The sequence below is a fragment of the Scardinius erythrophthalmus genome (genome assembly GCF_964197995.2).
Source record: "Scardinius erythrophthalmus genome assembly, chromosome: 25".
NCBI lineage: Eukaryota > Metazoa > Chordata > Actinopteri > Cypriniformes > Leuciscidae > Scardinius > Scardinius erythrophthalmus.
Genome location: NC_138245.1, coordinates 5,491,882 through 5,509,497, shown reverse-complemented (window position 1 = coordinate 5,509,497; position 17,616 = coordinate 5,491,882). Strand labels below are relative to the sequence as shown.

At 37.3% G+C, this 17,616-nt stretch overlaps 1 protein-coding gene across 1 annotated transcript in view; it reads left to right on the top strand.

The window, feature by feature from the left end:
* The first annotated feature begins 915 nt into the window (after positions 1 to 915).
* acap3b (ArfGAP with coiled-coil, ankyrin repeat and PH domains 3b) overlaps positions 916 to 17,616 on the top strand; it is a 90,381-nt gene continuing 73,680 nt past the window's right edge. The window contains exon 1 of the mRNA XM_081358380.1: positions 916 to 1,127. Coding sequence (XP_081214506.1) covers positions 1,081 to 1,127 — 47 coding nt within the window. The 5' untranslated portion in view covers positions 916 to 1,080. The remainder of the gene's footprint in view (positions 1,128 to 17,616) is intronic.

The following is a 17,616-nucleotide window of genomic DNA, read 5'->3' as shown; positions in this document are numbered from 1 at the left end:
TCTGATCTTATTATTTTATGTCATCATAATTAATGAACTGCAAGGAACGTGAAATGTTATGCTATATTATCCCGTTACAACTTACAGCTATTTGTCATTAATTCATATCTATTAAAATCATCTTTACTGTAACTATTACGTTACTTGTACAATAAAAAAAAATTTATTTGCTTACCTGTCTATCAATACACTCGCGAGAGCAGAGTCTCTGTCAAGTCCAAGATTGTTGTGCAGCTCTCTCCATCTCGAAAACGCCTGGCCGATATTTATCCGGGTTTCATTCCTCCGTTTGTCACACAGTCTGCGTGTATCCGAATATGGACGCTTTCGTTTTGTTGGCACTTCAATAGAGAGTAATCGTGATCCATAACAGCTACCATACATTCTCTATGGCAATAACGCTATAACCACCACTTCCGCATTTGACCATGTGATGTTCCGGTGTGGTGGAATATCACATGGTCCACACCGAAAAAAAGGATAGTGCGGACATTGCGTCACTGAGAGGCAACATTTCTTTTCCGGGACGGACAGTTATTTAAAATCGGAATTTCTCTGAAATAAAAAATCTTTGGAGACTTTTGAGATATTGTAAGTACACAACTGGAGGAAATATATCACACTGTGCGAGTTATTTTCGGAAATTTTATTACAAAATTGTTACATATTGGAGCTTTAAGGTTCATGCTAGTTTCCATGACAGAGTTCAAGACAAATTCCACTGTCCGAATTCACTCACTCATTTTCATTCACTCCTTCAAGGAGACTATATTAGTGGAGTAGGCCTAATGTAGGGAATAGTGAATGGAAGACGAAGCCACAGTCAAACCAAATATTACACACACAGTACAAATGTGGGATATTTGAAAGACGCTCCCTTATCATCTCTTGCCGCATCTTTGACGACGGTCCCTTAGCTCTCTCAGCGCTGAAACTGATCCACATAGATCTGTAACAGTGTGTCACAGTGCCACTGTTTTACCGGGGAAAGGGATACACTTGCGTTTTACATTCAGGCGTATTACAACCACCGGCAATGCTGTGTTACATTTTTAACTGAAAGAAGGAATAACTGCAAAAATGACGGTGGATTTTGAGGAATGTATTAAAGATTCTCCCCGTTTCAGGTAAGAACACACTCATGATCCACAGCTGACGCCTGTTTGGATGTGAATGCTCAGAATATTCTCTTTGAACAACACACACAGTTCATAACATCGTTGGCGGTTCTCCTCTAATGTGTTTCTCTGAGCGCTTATGGTCAGTTGAGGGTTAATTGTAAAATACAATAGATTTCTGTTTGAGGTTGTGGGTTTATGTTATAATACGACGAGTCTTAAAAACAGGTCGGGCTTTTATGCTCCGTTTATAACAATGTGATTTTAAACATGTACACACATTGTGGCTCAAAACATCCATAGCCTAGGTATGTTTTTAGGGCATCACGGGCGCGTGCTACAGTGTTGGGCATCATAGGCGCCCCAAAATGCTGTCTCGCTCGTCATCTTCTTGTTACTAGGTTATGAGGACATTCGCCGTGTTCTTGAGGGACCAGTTGAATGAATGAGGGCTTTTTAAGGACACGGATCTCTAGCCGCTATAGCTCAGTTTCGCTAGTTTCTTGTATAGTTGTGTTACAGATGTTGGTCGGATGCTTTGCTGAATCATTTACTGAAATAAATGAGATTAATCGGTCCAGATAAAGCGAGAGCATCACATGAAACCTAATGCAGTGATGATGTGGGGGCGTTGCTGTGCTATACACGCCAAGTATCAGGATTACTAATGCAGAAACACTGGCCATTTACACATGTGCACAGCTTTCTTGAATATACACTCATCTGTTACAGTAGCATTAATCATCTCAGTAATAAGGCTTGCATGTATAATATGTAATAATGCAAATTGATATAGTCATTAATTCTAAGGCTTTTACCAGAGACAGTCATTTAGTAGTCATCGTCACAATTAATTATAATAGTCATCAATGGATTTAAAAAAAAAACAATCTTGCTTTTTTTCGGGCCATTGATTCAACTGCAATAAATAAACTAGCTAAATATTGTTAGCAGATGTTTAAGTTGGAGTCAAAAAGTTTGTGAACCACTGACTTAAAGGGATAGTTCACCGCTAAGTAGGTAAAAAGTAGGTAAATTAGTGAATTACAACACAATATAATATAAAATGCATGACATGCATATCAATATAATCATGAGCATTATATAAAAACACAAATGTATAAAAAAATGCCAAAGAATGAATATGCATTTTAAAAACAGTAAGGGAACATGTAAACCTGTGAAAATCTGAAGAATATCCTGATTGCTCTTTTCCATTTAATTACAATTAACAGGCGCTAAAGTGCTTAAAATCACATAAAATCATAAAAGTTTGATTAAAATGGTTCATACATTGGTTCAAAAGAGTATGCAGTATAGCCTAGTGTGACTGACATTTAATAATTTGTTATTCAAATCTTCTCTGGAGCATTCATGAGAGTACGTGAGAAAAGTTGACTGTTGACTCAACAAAAAACTGATCTGATTGACTCATAAATCCGGCTGATGTTTTATTATATTTCAGTTCATTGACTCAATCGTTGAGTCGAAATTAATGAATATAGAATTTAAAGGGATAGTATGACTTTCTTCTGCTGAAAACAAAAGAAGATATTTTGAAGAAAGTCGGTAACCAAACGACTGATGGACCCCATTGTAGGAAAAAAAAATACTATGGAAGTCAAAGGGGACCAGCAACTGTTTGATTACCAACCTTCTTTAAAATATCTTCTTTTGTGTTCAGCAGAAGAAAGGAAATCATACAGGTTTGGAACAACATGAGGGTGAGTAAATGATGACAGCATTTTTATTTTTGGGTGAACTATCCCTTTAAGTCTATGCATCTTATAATTCCAAAAGGACATAGTTGTTTGGACTCCTTTTATTATACGTTTTACCAGGACATTTAAAAAAAGATTCTTATGGGTTTGATACAGATTTTTTGCTTTTTGATGAACGATTCCTTTCATTTTCTAGCCTGGTGTCTAACGTTGCAGGAATTATGGCATTTATATCATTTGTAGTGCTGTTCTTGTTCTCAGCACAGTGAAAGTCTTGGTTTCAGTAGTTTAGTCAGCACACGTGCAGCTTTCAGCATGGGCAGATTCACTTCAGATGAATTCTAATGAGGTGAATCACAGCTTTTGACAGTCATGGCTCTGTGATTTGCCATCATACATGAAGGACACAGACGATGCTGAACTTGTTCTCCGTCTGTTCAGTTCAGTTGATCTTTTATCTTCTTTGTCAGACATTGAGGCATCATGAACGTCATTCTACAGCAGTGATGTTAAGTACAATGCGGTGAATGTGATTTCACCAATTACAACATGTTCCTGGATCAACATCCATCATGCACAGACATTTATCCAGCACACTGTCTGTGATGCTCCGAGCTCTGCCCTCTTTGTGCCTCTGAGGCATCAAGGACTTTTGAAAGGCAGGCATCAGGGTCATGGAGATGAAGTCTCGGCAAGGGGGTTGATGTTCTGGGCAGACATCCAGTATTCCCAGCTTCACTCACTAACACTCTCTAGGGACCATACATGAAGAGCCAGACTGCAGATTTCGGTGAAAAATTACAGTTTATCCCCATGATCCTATAGGACAAGCGATTTGGAGAATGGATGGATGGATTTATCTTGTAGTGTCCTTTACATTTAGCACATTCAGACATGCTTGTATTTTTTGTCACCTTCTGATATTTTCAAATAGTCTATTGAAGGAAAAGATCCAGTGAATGTACTTTTTTACACTTATATTTTTTAAAGAAATTATTAATACTTTTAAAGGCCTAGAAAAGTTGCAATTTTCTACATAAGAGTCGACCACCATCATGTTGGCTGCCATTTTGAGTGCAAGGTCACATGACTAACTCAAACTTCTGACAGACTGATCTCAGTCTCAACATTTTCCAGAGTATTGACCTGTCTGAACACACATGCTTGCAGTTTTTGCATTTGACAACTTGTCTACTTTCAAGACGTGTTTGTGGTATTTGGCCCAAGTGTTAAGGGTTAGTTCACCCAAAAATGAAAATTATTTCATTAATATAGTTATCATTAATTTGTCACCCTTATTTGGTTCCAAACCCATAAGACTTTCATTCATCTTCGTAACACAAATGAAAATCTTTTTAATGAAATCTGAAAGATTTCTGTCTCTCCATTGAAAGTCTATTCACCCAAAACTCTTGACGGTTCAAAATGTTCATGAGGAGAATGTAAAATAAATTAATTTGTTCACTGATCAATTTTTATGTGAATAGAACTGGACTTCCCTGTTTGCTTGCTTTCATCACTTTTTACTTCTCTTCCCGTGCACTGGTTACTGAAAAGCTAATCAGAGGGATTTGTATCACTGACTGACCGATACCAGTTCAACATGCTCAGTTGGCCAAAAAGCCGCTGACAGTATCAGTCTAGTGAAACACATAGCAAAAACTGAGCTGACAGATGCTCAAAGATGGCTCAAAGACGGCTTAAAGACGGCTTAAAGATGGCTCAAAGATGGCTCAAAGATGGCTCAAAGATGGCTCATAGAAAGATGGCTCAAAGATGGCTCATAGAAAGATGGCTCAAAGATGGCTCATAGAAAGATGGCTCAAAGATGGCTCAAAGATGGCTCAAAGATGGCTCAAAGATGGCTCAAAGATGGCTCATAGAAAGATGGCTCAAAGATGGCTCATAGAAAGATGGCTCAAAGATGGCTCAAAGATGGCTCAAAGATGGCTCAAAGATGGCTCAAAGATGGCTCAAAGACGGCTCAAAGATGGACAACCTTCAGCTTGGTGTGTCACAGCCTTTGAAGCCATCATTTCTACTTGTGATGGCAATAACTCAAAAGATTTAGTTTTAGCTTTGTCTCTTACAGTAAAGGTACTCGTATGTCTGGGTCTGAATTAAAGGGAGAGTTCAACCAAAAAGAAAAATTCAGCTATCATTACTCACCCTCATGTCGTTCCAAACCCATAAGACTTTCGTTCATCTTCGTAACACAAATGAAGATCTTTTTGATGAAATCTGAGAGATTTCTGTCCCTCCATTGACAGCTACGCAACTAAGACACTTCAAAAAGTTCATAAAGAGATTGTAAAACTAATCCATATAAATTGAGCGGTTTAGTCCAAATTTTCTGAAGAGACACTATCCCTTATCCACAAAATTGATATGATGAACAGAATGAATTTAGGTTTTTATTCACATTTAAACATTGATCAGCGAACATAAACAGAAGCTCAACCGAACTTGATTGACATGCGAGAACAAACCTCATTGGTTCTTCCCGAAGCTCAAACGTTCTGTGTAACACGAGAATAAACCTCATTGGTTTTTGCAAGTCAAGCGAACATGCTTAAGCTTCTCTTTACCTGAAGGGATGTGTGCGTTGATGAATGTTTATATGTGAATAAAAGCCTAAATTAAATCTGTTCATCATATAAAGCGATCGAGTCTCTTCAGAAAATTTTGGACTAAACCGCTCAATTCATATGTTTAGTTTTATGATCTCTTATGAACTTTTTGTTGTGTCATACCAAGTGTCAAAGTGGCAGTTGCGTAGCTGTCAATGGAGGGACATAAAGCTCTCCGATTTAATCAAAAAGATTAAAGACAGAATTTTCATTTTTGGGTGAACTAACCCTTTATGTTTTACACCCTTCCTGTAGACTGCAAGAAAGTAATTTCTGTCAAGTTTCCTCAATCTCCAGTTAGAAAGTAACTGGAGCATCTACAGAAATGATCAACTCCTTGAGGACACTTTCACACTAAACATGTTATTTCACTGAGTCACTCCAGCCAGAAAGTGAACAGAACGAAATTGGCGGGCACCACAGTGTATATGTGGACATGCTGACGGACAGCCGGCTGCTGTTGTGTAACGTGGTGAAACTGGGACATGGAGAGTAGGAGGCAGGAACCAGAATGATCTTCCCAGTCATTCAAGCAGGCTGTCAGCTTTAGGAAAGGTGGAGCTGTTTGCTGGTTTCTACATGCTTCAACCTGCAGCCAGAAAACTGTGCAGTATTAAGAGAGATCAGGTGTGGCTGCGGTACACACTGCGCTGAAGAAGTCACAGTCAGTTGAGTGAAATAGGCTAGAGGCATCTAGGTGGGACAGTGTTGCACCTGAATTCCTGTACTCTTATAGTATTTCCTGAATAAGATGAAAAACTTCCGTCTAGACCGTTGATGAAGTGCGTTGTGTAGGTGTGTAGTATTAATGCATTTCCGTATATAATTTGCCATTGAACATATGAACATATGTTGTTGTTTTTTACCCGAGGCATAGTAAAACAAACAACCACAAAAATAGTTCTGGTGTTGTTAAACAAGTACAATTTAACCATGGGGAGGAACAACTTTCTGTGTATGATGCATATTTCACAAGTATGTCACACGGATTCGAAACGGACAACTGAGGTGATGTGCTTCATATATTGCTACGTTATTGACAATAGACGATGGACTTTTTTCACCCGTGAAATTTTACATTAATTTTGCTAACTTGGATTTTTCTTTATATGACGATAGTTCGCCAAAAAATTTCAATTCTGAAAATTGTTTACTCATCCTCATGTCGTTCCAATTATTTTCTTTCTGGGGAACACAAAAGTAGATAAAGTATTCCCCTAAAATTACCATTTAAAAAAAATGAGACATCCTACCTACTTGACATAATACGTTTTTGCATATCCTATCGTAGTGAAGTGCGTATATTTGGACACAGAGTGTCTCGCGAGTCGTCAGTGCATACAGGACTACATTTTGATTTCAACGTTTTCTTATTTAGAAATTAACCTTGGAACTGTACAAATGTAGACGCCTCTAGCCATGCAAGATTGATATAATTGCTTTCCTAATTGTATCTGCACGATTCGTACCGCAACACAACATCCTAATGTTGCTTCAGGGGTTAATCAAAGCCTGCGGGCATTACTCTAAATTGTCTTTTTCATTCTGATCAACTACTGGAGCAACAGTTTGAAAATAATTTTGCTGAGTAAGTTAGATCATAAGCACATGTGAACTCTATCGCCCCCTTGAGGATGGAGGTATGGTACCGAGAATAGCTATAACAGTACAACTTGCGATACAAATTTGACCGTTTGACTGGCCCTCTATTGTGAGGTCTGCTTTTGTGTATGTGTTTTCAAGAAAGCATTGTCAGTGAATGTCAGCATGACAGCATGTGGCAAACAGTTTTGCACGGCAGACTTTTCACAAACACAAAGGTAAAGTCAATCGCACACCTGTCACAATACCCTTCATTCATTCTTAACCCATGACCGTCAGCGGCCTCTTCTTTGACAATGCAGTAGAACCGGCATGTGGCAACTCCTGTCACACCTCCCTTTCACAGAAATGTGCACATTTACGTTAGCCTACAAAGGTCAAGGTTTCACTCTGATGTGTGTAGTCGGTTTACATTAAGCCTCATTACTTCCTCTGTGGATTAAGCCAGAGCCGTCAAACAACTAAATCAGTTTTGCCTCAAGAAGTCAAAGAGGGTGACTTGAGTAAACAGTTCTGACAAACTTAATTGACTCTGTTGTTTCACCCGACAGTACATTCAGCGCTGTGTCAAAACAAGCTCTGAACATGCAGAACAAGCCTTTTATACAGTCTCTCAATAGCACAACAGTGTATTTTCTATTTGGTCTCTATAGTTACAGGAAACTACCACTTTTCTCCTGGATCCTACAGTGAAGGAAACGGACAGATATGGGGTCGTGACCCTAGAACTCAGCATGTGTTTCTAATGGATGGGCTTCTATAATCGGCTGACTGGAATGCATGAGAAGAATGTATGGTTTAAGATGACAAGGAACTGAACCAGAGAACATTTGCCATAATGCTCAAACCATCCTTTATCACACTTGTCTGTAGTGCACGTATTACATTATAAAAATAAGTATTGCTGTCTTTAAATCACGGAAATACTTTCATTGTTTGTAATGTATAGATGTATAGTGTAAAGTGTGGGAAAGCCAAGAGATACCATGAAGGCACAACTGAATGTTTCTAAATTTGCAGAAACAATATGCAAATGACCCAGTAAATCTCAATAATAGTTACATTTATTAATAAATGTATATTTGTGTATATATGCATGTAGGGGTGGGCGATTTGACTCAATTCTTATTTCACCATATGAGAAATTTGATTTCACGATAAAGATATATCATGATATAGTTTTTCTTATTTGATCTCTTTTCTGTTATTAAAAACAAGAAGAAAGAAGCAAATTACAAATACAATATAACAAAAATATGAATTAAACAAATTAAGTTTTTCAGGTACAATAGGGTTATTTTACATGCAGTTAGAATTAGTACAAAAAATGTAATATATCATATGTAAAAATAAAATATTGCTTATAGTCTTCAGTGTATGAATTAAATATACATTTATTTTTATTTAAGCTAAAAAAGTTATAAAGTTGTGTTCTCTTTTGTTTGATTCACATTAATGATACAGAGTAGTATGTGTGTGTGTGTGTGTGTGTGTGTATATACATACATACATACACACATGAATGTTGTATGTGTATATATATATATATATATATTTATGTAATAATATAAATTACTGTATTGTTATTGATTGATCACATTCTTTTATTCCAGTTAGCAAGTCTAAATCTATTATTTCTATGGATAGATGATTATCTTCATTACAGACTCTAATATGGCTGCTTGTATAATTATATAACCTCATTCTTCTACCACAAATGTCAGTCAACTGGATGTAATCCATTGTCTCCAGCATCACCTTTTGAGAATTATGAATGCCTCCTCTGCTTCATTATGTAATACGTCAATAAAGTCAATACGAGCTGATATCATTGGCAGTGACTGGCCGCCATGGCAACAGGCTTTTTGGATGTAGGCGGATGACTCCCCTTTTCTGCAGATTTCACAGGAGTGGCCTTTACCTATTCCACATCACACACCGATGAACGATCATAATCCTCAGAAGATAAATGAAAAATTCACTCCACATATCCCGGCGACCTTTGTGATTTGCACACATCGATCTCTTGATTTGATTTATTAAATCCTATAACACTATTTCATTAGAAAGGTCAGGACAAAATGGATCGCTATTAACCTGATACATAAATCTGATTCCCTAATGTTTGAAAAAAAAAGAACTCAGTGAAATGAATTATGATTGCATTCTGGGCCTTAATGCTCTATATCTTGTTGGAAACCCTTTAATCCCAACGGATTTATCCTATGAAAACAGGTTTTCAGAGTAGGTATGTTTGCATCAGGTCAATTGTTTGACCAGGATTAAACCTTGAATCTCATCTCTCTCCGCATACAAAAGAGCTTTAGAGAGCATTAACGGGAAATAATATATGTAGATTTGATGGTAATAGAAAACAAACAAACAAACAAACACACTGTGGGGAATTCTGTTGCATTTGTTCTTCTGAGTTCATAACGCAACTCGTAGTTGCATATATGGGTCAGTGACATATCAGAGTGTCCATGATAAAGGAAAAAGCTAGTTTTAAACACATGTGGCCTCAGAAATATACTTTTTATATATTACTGCCTTTTTGGGGAGTTGCACCACATGACATTTTACAACCTGAACTAACTTGTGAACTAACTAACTTTCTCCTGCATGTTAGTCAAATACCACGACTATGATCTGGCAGACTTTTTTTGAAGATCGCGTCAAACTATGCTTAAGTAGGTTGTCTTTTCAAGAATTTCATTCATTCAATAAAGCTAGTGTCCGTTATGTGATCAGAACAGTTATACCATCCTGACAAAAATATCAGAATGAAGTTTAATTCAGAAAATAACACCATGCTCATCATGTAAGTCATTTTCTCTTTCAATTGTATTATATTTTGAGTTTCTGAATAAAAGAATAGGACAAACACACGAACATCATGTCATCGACTCGTATTGGCCCTTCATATTTTTGTTTCATAAAGTCATTACACTTAGATTTATTTGTCAAGCCAACATTCAGGTTTCCGCCATCAGTCAGTTTACCCAAGCGTTCTCTATAAATCAAACCCAAGAGGAAGAAAGACTTGTAATAAAGTTACAACTCAAAGATCTGTTTTTCTTGGGAAAACTGTTCCACTCTGCTTCAAGCACATGCTGGGAATACCAGGGCGTCCTCTTTCATGTCAAGATCATGAGAGTGCCACTGAAAAACTTCAAAGCAGCACGAGAAACTGAGATGTCACTCTGCATTGGCTGCTGTGTGAAATATTTAGTGGTAGTTAGCGAAAGGAATATAGTGTTTATGTAATTTTGTCAGGGTTTGTAATTATGGTTGGTGTAATGATCTAGAACTCACTAGTAATGATCTAGAACAAACTGTCCAACACATTTTCATCATCTATGCATGCGCCGATGTCTCCAAATGCAGTTTAGTGGTCATTGATCTCCACAATAAGGCCAATGTCCATTGGCATAGTCCATACCTGCCTCATTCAGAATAAACATGTTGGGCAATTTGCACTTCATTCCAATGGATTACCCATTTCTTGAACTGTTTACATGCTGTGTCTCGCAGAACATATTTTGGAGATTAGTGAAACATGCAGACAGATAAATGCATTTTTTCATTGCGCCACGTTTGGATTGTTGTTATCTCTTTAGAGAGATATACCTGTCTGATGATCTGTGATTGACTTCAGTTCAAGCTCAGTGAGTCAGCTAGTCCTGAGTTCACATAAAATAAATTGGGTCACAATTCATTCAACCTCATGTCATTCCAAACCTGTATGATTTTCTTAATTTTGTGGAACACAGAAGGTATTTTGCCAAATGTCTCAGTCCGTACAATGGAACTTAATGGGTTCCGATGTTGTTTTGGACCCCATTGACTTTCATTATATACACACAAACGGTTGAATTGTTCCATAGAAGGTTAAAAGAACACAGCAGAGATATAACAGAAACCAGAATGGTCAGATACTGAAGACAGTGAGTTCTATTATCTCCTGTATCTTCTCAATCTATTGACACTATGAAGGTGTACATTGTCGCTGTTTTGGCAGGAGACTCCTTATCCGGTCCTACACAATGCCAAAGGCATGTTCCCATCATATGAATCTAGTGACTCATGACAGTGATGTCTGTTGAAAGAACCCTGTTAATCTTGGTTGTATACCCATATCTCTACTATAAAGGGCTCATTGTAGCTCATCCAATCAATTCCTGACTAGTCCTACAGTTGTTTTTGGTGTAGTATAAACCCTTTCGATCCGGAATACATCACCTTACTGCAGTAAAATAATGCCGGGTTCAGTACAGTATCAACCGTGCAGCTTGCCTGGGCCTCCCCTCTGGTTTAGTGCCCTTGGCACCTTCCCGATAGGCCCATGAGTTAATCCCGGGATGTCCCGACAGAAAGGCTAGCATGTTTCTTTTTTTTCCGGTCCTCTACGATGGATTCCGTCACATCTACGACATTGACCAATAGGAGCACAGAAACTCTTCCATACACAGCTTTTAAACATGCTGAACCGAAAGAATGACTATGGCATTGGTGCTGCTAGGTGGAATTATGCAATGGAGGAAAGGTTTGTATAGCTATGGCAACAATACTCCTGCCCATAAGATGTTTCCTCGAGGGACGACCACGACAGAGTGAAAAAAGTGAGTACTGGAATTAGCATTAAGCTAATACTTCAGTTGTTTATGCTCTTGTGTCCGGACGTCAGTCACTAATTCCACCTTCTTGATGACATCACGCATGTCGTTAAAGACAGCAAGAGGTGATTGGTCGGGAAGCAACATGTAGTCTTGACATGTTTCTTGTCCATGACACAAGCATTTAGCAGTCAAGATAGCATAATCTGACTCTGACTGTTGTAACAGACAAAAATATAGTGTAGTCTGAACCCGGCATAAGTTGGGAATGCATATTCCCTAATATTCCTGGAATATGCATGAGCATGTAATGTTATAGCTGCATTAAAGCTGTTAGTTTTGACTTCAGTTAAGCGGTTTGTGACTATTTCCGATTTCACAGACAAGGTTTAATCCTGTAGTCCCAGACTAAAATGCATGATTGAGCTGTTTAAACTGCAAGCAACTTGCTCTGATATATCTTAAAATATGTCAGTGCCATTGTTTTGTCTCAAGATGCACACCAGTACTGTTTTTTCTAAGGCACGTTTATAAAAGCTGCTTAAATGTCCTAATTGAACTGTAAAGTCCTACTACTGGTTTAATCTAAGCCCTGCCTGTGAAACCAGGCTTAGAAGTGTTCAATGTTTAAAAAGGTCCAGGTTACCAAGCAACTCTATTATGGCCGATTATTTCCCACAAATCAATGACAAAAGTACACATAACTCGCTTATCTGTCCCACGAGAACCCTGGAAGAACTAGTTTTTGAGTGTCCTGTTTGTGGACAGGAGGAATTTGAATTCCTGCTTTACATCATCTTTAAGTGGTTCTGGTGATAATAAACAGCCATCTGTGTCTGAGTTTTCCTCTTTTTTTTTGCAGCTATTGCCAGTTGTATCTTTTTTTGATTGTTGCTTCTGATCTGTTTTATTTATAGGCTTGTGACAGATTCATTTCTGGGTCACTTGATTGTGTGTCCCTCTTGAGTACTTTATGAAAACATGTTTATGTATACAACCTCCGATTACTTCCCAGATCAAGCGCTGCATCTGGGGCTCTTTGCTCTGGGTGAGTGTCTCCAGATCACTATGAAGGATACTGATGAATAATTTCATTTCGTACCCTTCTGCTTATTTTTATTTTATTTTTATTTTTTTTCTGTATAGCTGAGACAAGCATCACTACTACTTTTGCTCATATTTGGGTTAATTTTTGGAACAAATATCTAATCATGAGTGTAAAACTAACCCGTACCACACCAGCTCAGATTAGTGGGCAACCGATATGTATTTTTCATTTAGGGATGTACGATACCTCAAATCATGCAGTATTCAGACATTAAAAACTGAAATATCCCATAGACCTGCAAGAAGCCACCCAAGCAACCACATAGCAAAGCTTGCACGTTCTTATACCTCTTCCTGGGTTGACATTTTATTCAGTAATGTTAGGCAGTTTTGATTTATATGCTGTTTAATGTTTGATGATCACATTAAGCAATGCTTCTGTCGCTTGTTTCTGCTTCTTCTTCTCCTTTGTTTTGATCCAGAGATTCTTTCAGAAGATGCGTAATAGCGCCCCCTACCATATAACAGTGAAAACATGGATTGCTGGAAAATTCTGTCAATGGCGGGGAAGTGCCATTGGTGCAGAAAGAGTTAACTGTGTTTACTATTTCTTTAAAGACTTGGAAGTTGAAACTTGCAATTATGGTAAAGGGTGTTACTTTACGCACGCGCTTGAGGTGTTTGGCCAATCACAACACACTAGCTCAGCTGACCAATCAGAGCACTCTGAGCTTTTCAGAAGGAGGGGCTTTGTAGAAATCAGAGCGTTTCAGACAGACTGGGAATAGAGAAGATGCAATAATTTACAGTATATTTTGAACATTAAAGCATGTTAACCTATTCTGTTACACCCAATACACTAAATAATGAACTTTTAAAATAGCATCATATGACCCCTTTAAAATTCGTTTTTGTTAATAGAAATAATCATTATTAATTACTAAAACTAAAATAAAATTAAAACTAAGGAATATTTAAGTGAAATGAAAAATAGTGAGTTAGTGAGCGAGTTCAGTCAGGTTATTGTTAACTAAAACTACTTAAAATTGTTTTTGTTAATTTAAATAAAATAAAAATAAATATGAATGATCAAAACTGAAATAAAAATAAGTTAAAGCGAAATAGAAATATTTAAAAGAAACAAAACCGCATAACAAAATGACTAAAAGTTAAACTAAAATTAAAAATAGCTTATTATAAATATTAAATACTTTACTAGTATATAAATAATACTAAAATGACTTGTGCAGCAAGGTGTCAGGTTTTAAGCGAAACTTCATTATTTACTATGTCATCATCCTGTATTATGCAGAAAAGGAAGCCATGTGGAAAATGATGGTACACTTTCAGGGCTTCAAACCAAAACAACTGGTTTTGCTCGTCACATCGTTCCCACTGCAGTTATTTAGCATTTCGAAACCGTTGCACATGAAAACATGTGATGCTGTTTGAAACAAACCCATACTGTCCTGTAGCTTTCTAAAATGCAGCTTGTACATTATTGATTGTTGTTGTTTTTGGGCACAAATGATGAATCACCAAAATGTAGGAGGAGAAGAGAGTGATATTGGTGTGATGTCGACACGTCTGATGCGATATTGAAAGTTTGTCTGGTGGTTATGAACAGGCCAATATCTCATTCTCAAGCAGATATAGTTCTGAGCAATATCTTATCAATACCAATCTTGTATAAATGTTACATATTGTGCTTTTGCGGCAGAAGAGTAAGAATGACTGGATTGGTGATGTAATTTCACAACCTGAGTGTTTAGATGTTTTGATAAAGGAAATGTGAAAAAGTGGACCAGGAAATTCCACGACTATGATGCAAGGTTATGTTTTTCCCTATAGGGATCTGTTTCATCGTCTTCAAATACCAACTCCTCCACATTTAATAATATCAACAAGCGATTGAGGTTGGTTATGGTTACACATGTACAGTACTGTGCAAAAGTCTTAGGCATGTTAATATCCCCCCCCCCCAAAAAAATGGTTTTAAGTCAGTTATTTATATCTTTTGCTGTAGTGTGTCAGTAGGAAATATCAGTTTACATTTCCAAACATTCTTTTTGCCATTAATTGTAATAATCCAGTGAGATTTGTGTATGCACAAGGAGTCTGACAACAGCCGGTATGATCTGATCTCACCATCATCGAGTCCGTCTGTGATTACATGAAGAAACAGAAAAAACTGAGACAGACTAAATCCAGAAGAACTGCGGGAACGTCTCCAAGATGCTTGAAGAAACCTTCCTGCACAGTACTGTATTTAGGCGTTTTCTCAGCAATGCTATATTGTCAGGCTGTCTTTTAGACTTCTATTAATGATCCAAAGTTTTCCTTCAGCTATTGGCTGCCAAAGCTGTTTTTGTGTTTAAAAATCTGGGAGATATATAGTTTTTCTCTCAACCTCAGTATTCTCTTTAATCTCAGTATTTAAGTATTTGTTCTGAAATATCTTATAGTGATCGATCATAATAGCCTTTGAAACAAACCGCTAACAGTGCAAATTAAATGTCATTTGAATTTATTTGTATTGTAGATTTCTGTAATCAGGCTGAATATGCTACAGATGACTTACCCAGACCTCACCAAAAAAAAAAAAATGTTTAACACAGTATGAACCTCTACTGTGGGAATTTGACAAGACCAAAAGGATGTTAAACTGCGCAATAGTCGCAGAGCTTCCAGGGCTGTCAGTTTTAGACAACATGGTTTAAGAGCAGGTCCTGGCAGACCAGCGGTGGAAAATTAGAACGGCTGAAATATTGTCGTTCTTCTAATGGATGGTCTCGCAGGTGGGAAGGAAGTAAACGCTCGATATACTGCATGCTTGCGCGCTCTGAAGCCTCAGTTACACTACAAAGTAGAGAACCATCAGAACCAGCTCATGTGTCCTTAGAGAGACTGGACTGGACCCGGTATGTAACTGTGGACGACACAGCTTGATTATATCTTGACCTTGGCAGGAAGAGAGAGAGAGAAAAAGTGAGTGTGTTTCTTGAGGAAAGGAATGAGTTACTAAAGTGAAAATTGGCAGCCAGAATTTCGTAGTCAAGCTTCTGAAGTACTTAAAACCATTTTATGGCATTTTATGTGTTCCCTGAAGTCCACTTACTGGTGGTGGTCATGGTTTTTTTGTACCAAAAAAAGTCGTAGTTTAGTTTTGGGTCAAATACACCCCCCCCACCCCTGATCTGTTAATTTAAATTAAAATGCATAAATTGACCCCAATACACCTTCAGTGATGAGAATGTTTTTATGCTTGGCATAATCTTTATATTTATTTCATAAAAAAGTGTCTTATAAATTAAAGGCATGTGTTACAATGACCATGAAAATAAGATAATAAATGATCTTACCTTAAAATTTCAGATCGGTTGACCTTTTAGGCATGGTTAGTTGTCATGCGGTGCAACTCTCCCAAAACTTGATGCTATTAATAAATAAATAACGCATACTATTTGTTAAATAAAATATTTACCTTGAAAAATATATATATATTTAAAAATTTGAGATGTACACTCACGTCTTCAAGGTGTAAGGAAATTATGGAAAATATTACGTTACTTGACGGTTACACCAAATGACATTCATTAAATTGAAACTTTTGTTTGGTATAAAAGTTTTTCAATTCAGATGAAGCCAACATGAATATAAAGGGTATATTTCTAAACTAGATTACCTTTTTTCCCCTTTTCATTTGTCATTTCATCAACCCTTTAATGAACAGGCTGTTTTGCTACTATACCTTTAAGAACTCTATATGTAAATGTCCTCTTATGTTTGGCTAATCTCCACATAATGGTGACATCGTTCATCAAGGTTTGGGCTAAGTTGCTGAAGACTAACAGACGTTAATATGTAAACATAGACTATCATATCTTACCGTTCTCACGGTTCTGACGCCAGTACCATGAAGATAATATGCTGAGCTCAGAGAAAACACATCTTCCTGAATAACATGCTATTGAAAATAACTTAAACAGAATTGCTAAGGTTTACCATTCCTAGCCTTATGAATGGTTACAGCATGCCTTGAACTCCATCCATCTGAGAGCATCTGATGTTTGATTGAAACACAACCACTTGTGCTGAGGCTTTAGTCCTCAAATACGCAAACAGACTTTGACACATATTTTCCCTATAACTCCTAAAGACAGATATGCACTGTTGTTCTGTCCCTGCGGAAGAAGAACATACATACATGTGCATCACAATCACGCACATACACACTGTCATATCAGGTTTATGTGTTCTTCCAGAAACGACAGACCACCCTCAGAGTTTATGTAAACCTTCACGAAAAGAGGACGAACACGTGTTCCCTCATCCCTGGCTCATAAGAACCCAATCCATCTCTTATAGCTAACATCCTAGCATTCCCATTTCTACTGGAAAAATTGATTTTATACAGCTCGACAGCTTATTTCATGTGTTCACATTTAATGTGAAGAGCATCACACCAGATTGGTAAAAAAAATAAATGAAGTCAAACATTGAGGTATCAAATAGAGCTGCACGAATCACGATTGTGGCTGAATTGAGAATCATGAATTTTTTTAAAGATAATTTTTTTGAGATAATCATTCTTCCACGATTCTGAACAGACAACTAAACAAAATATGTCAGATTGGTGTCACACATCCCACACTTAACTGTATTTTCATGATCAAAGTGATAGTTTCACTTTATTTCACCGGTCTGGAAGGCATGCTATCCCCACACTAACCAATCAGACCTCAGGTACCGCCCAAAATGCTGCAATAACCAATCAGAAAAAAAAGTTAAAGTTACGGCAATCATCGTTTTCATGATTGATCGTCGCTGTCATGTCCGAGTACTCGAGTACATCCCTATTAACTACTAATGTACATTTAAA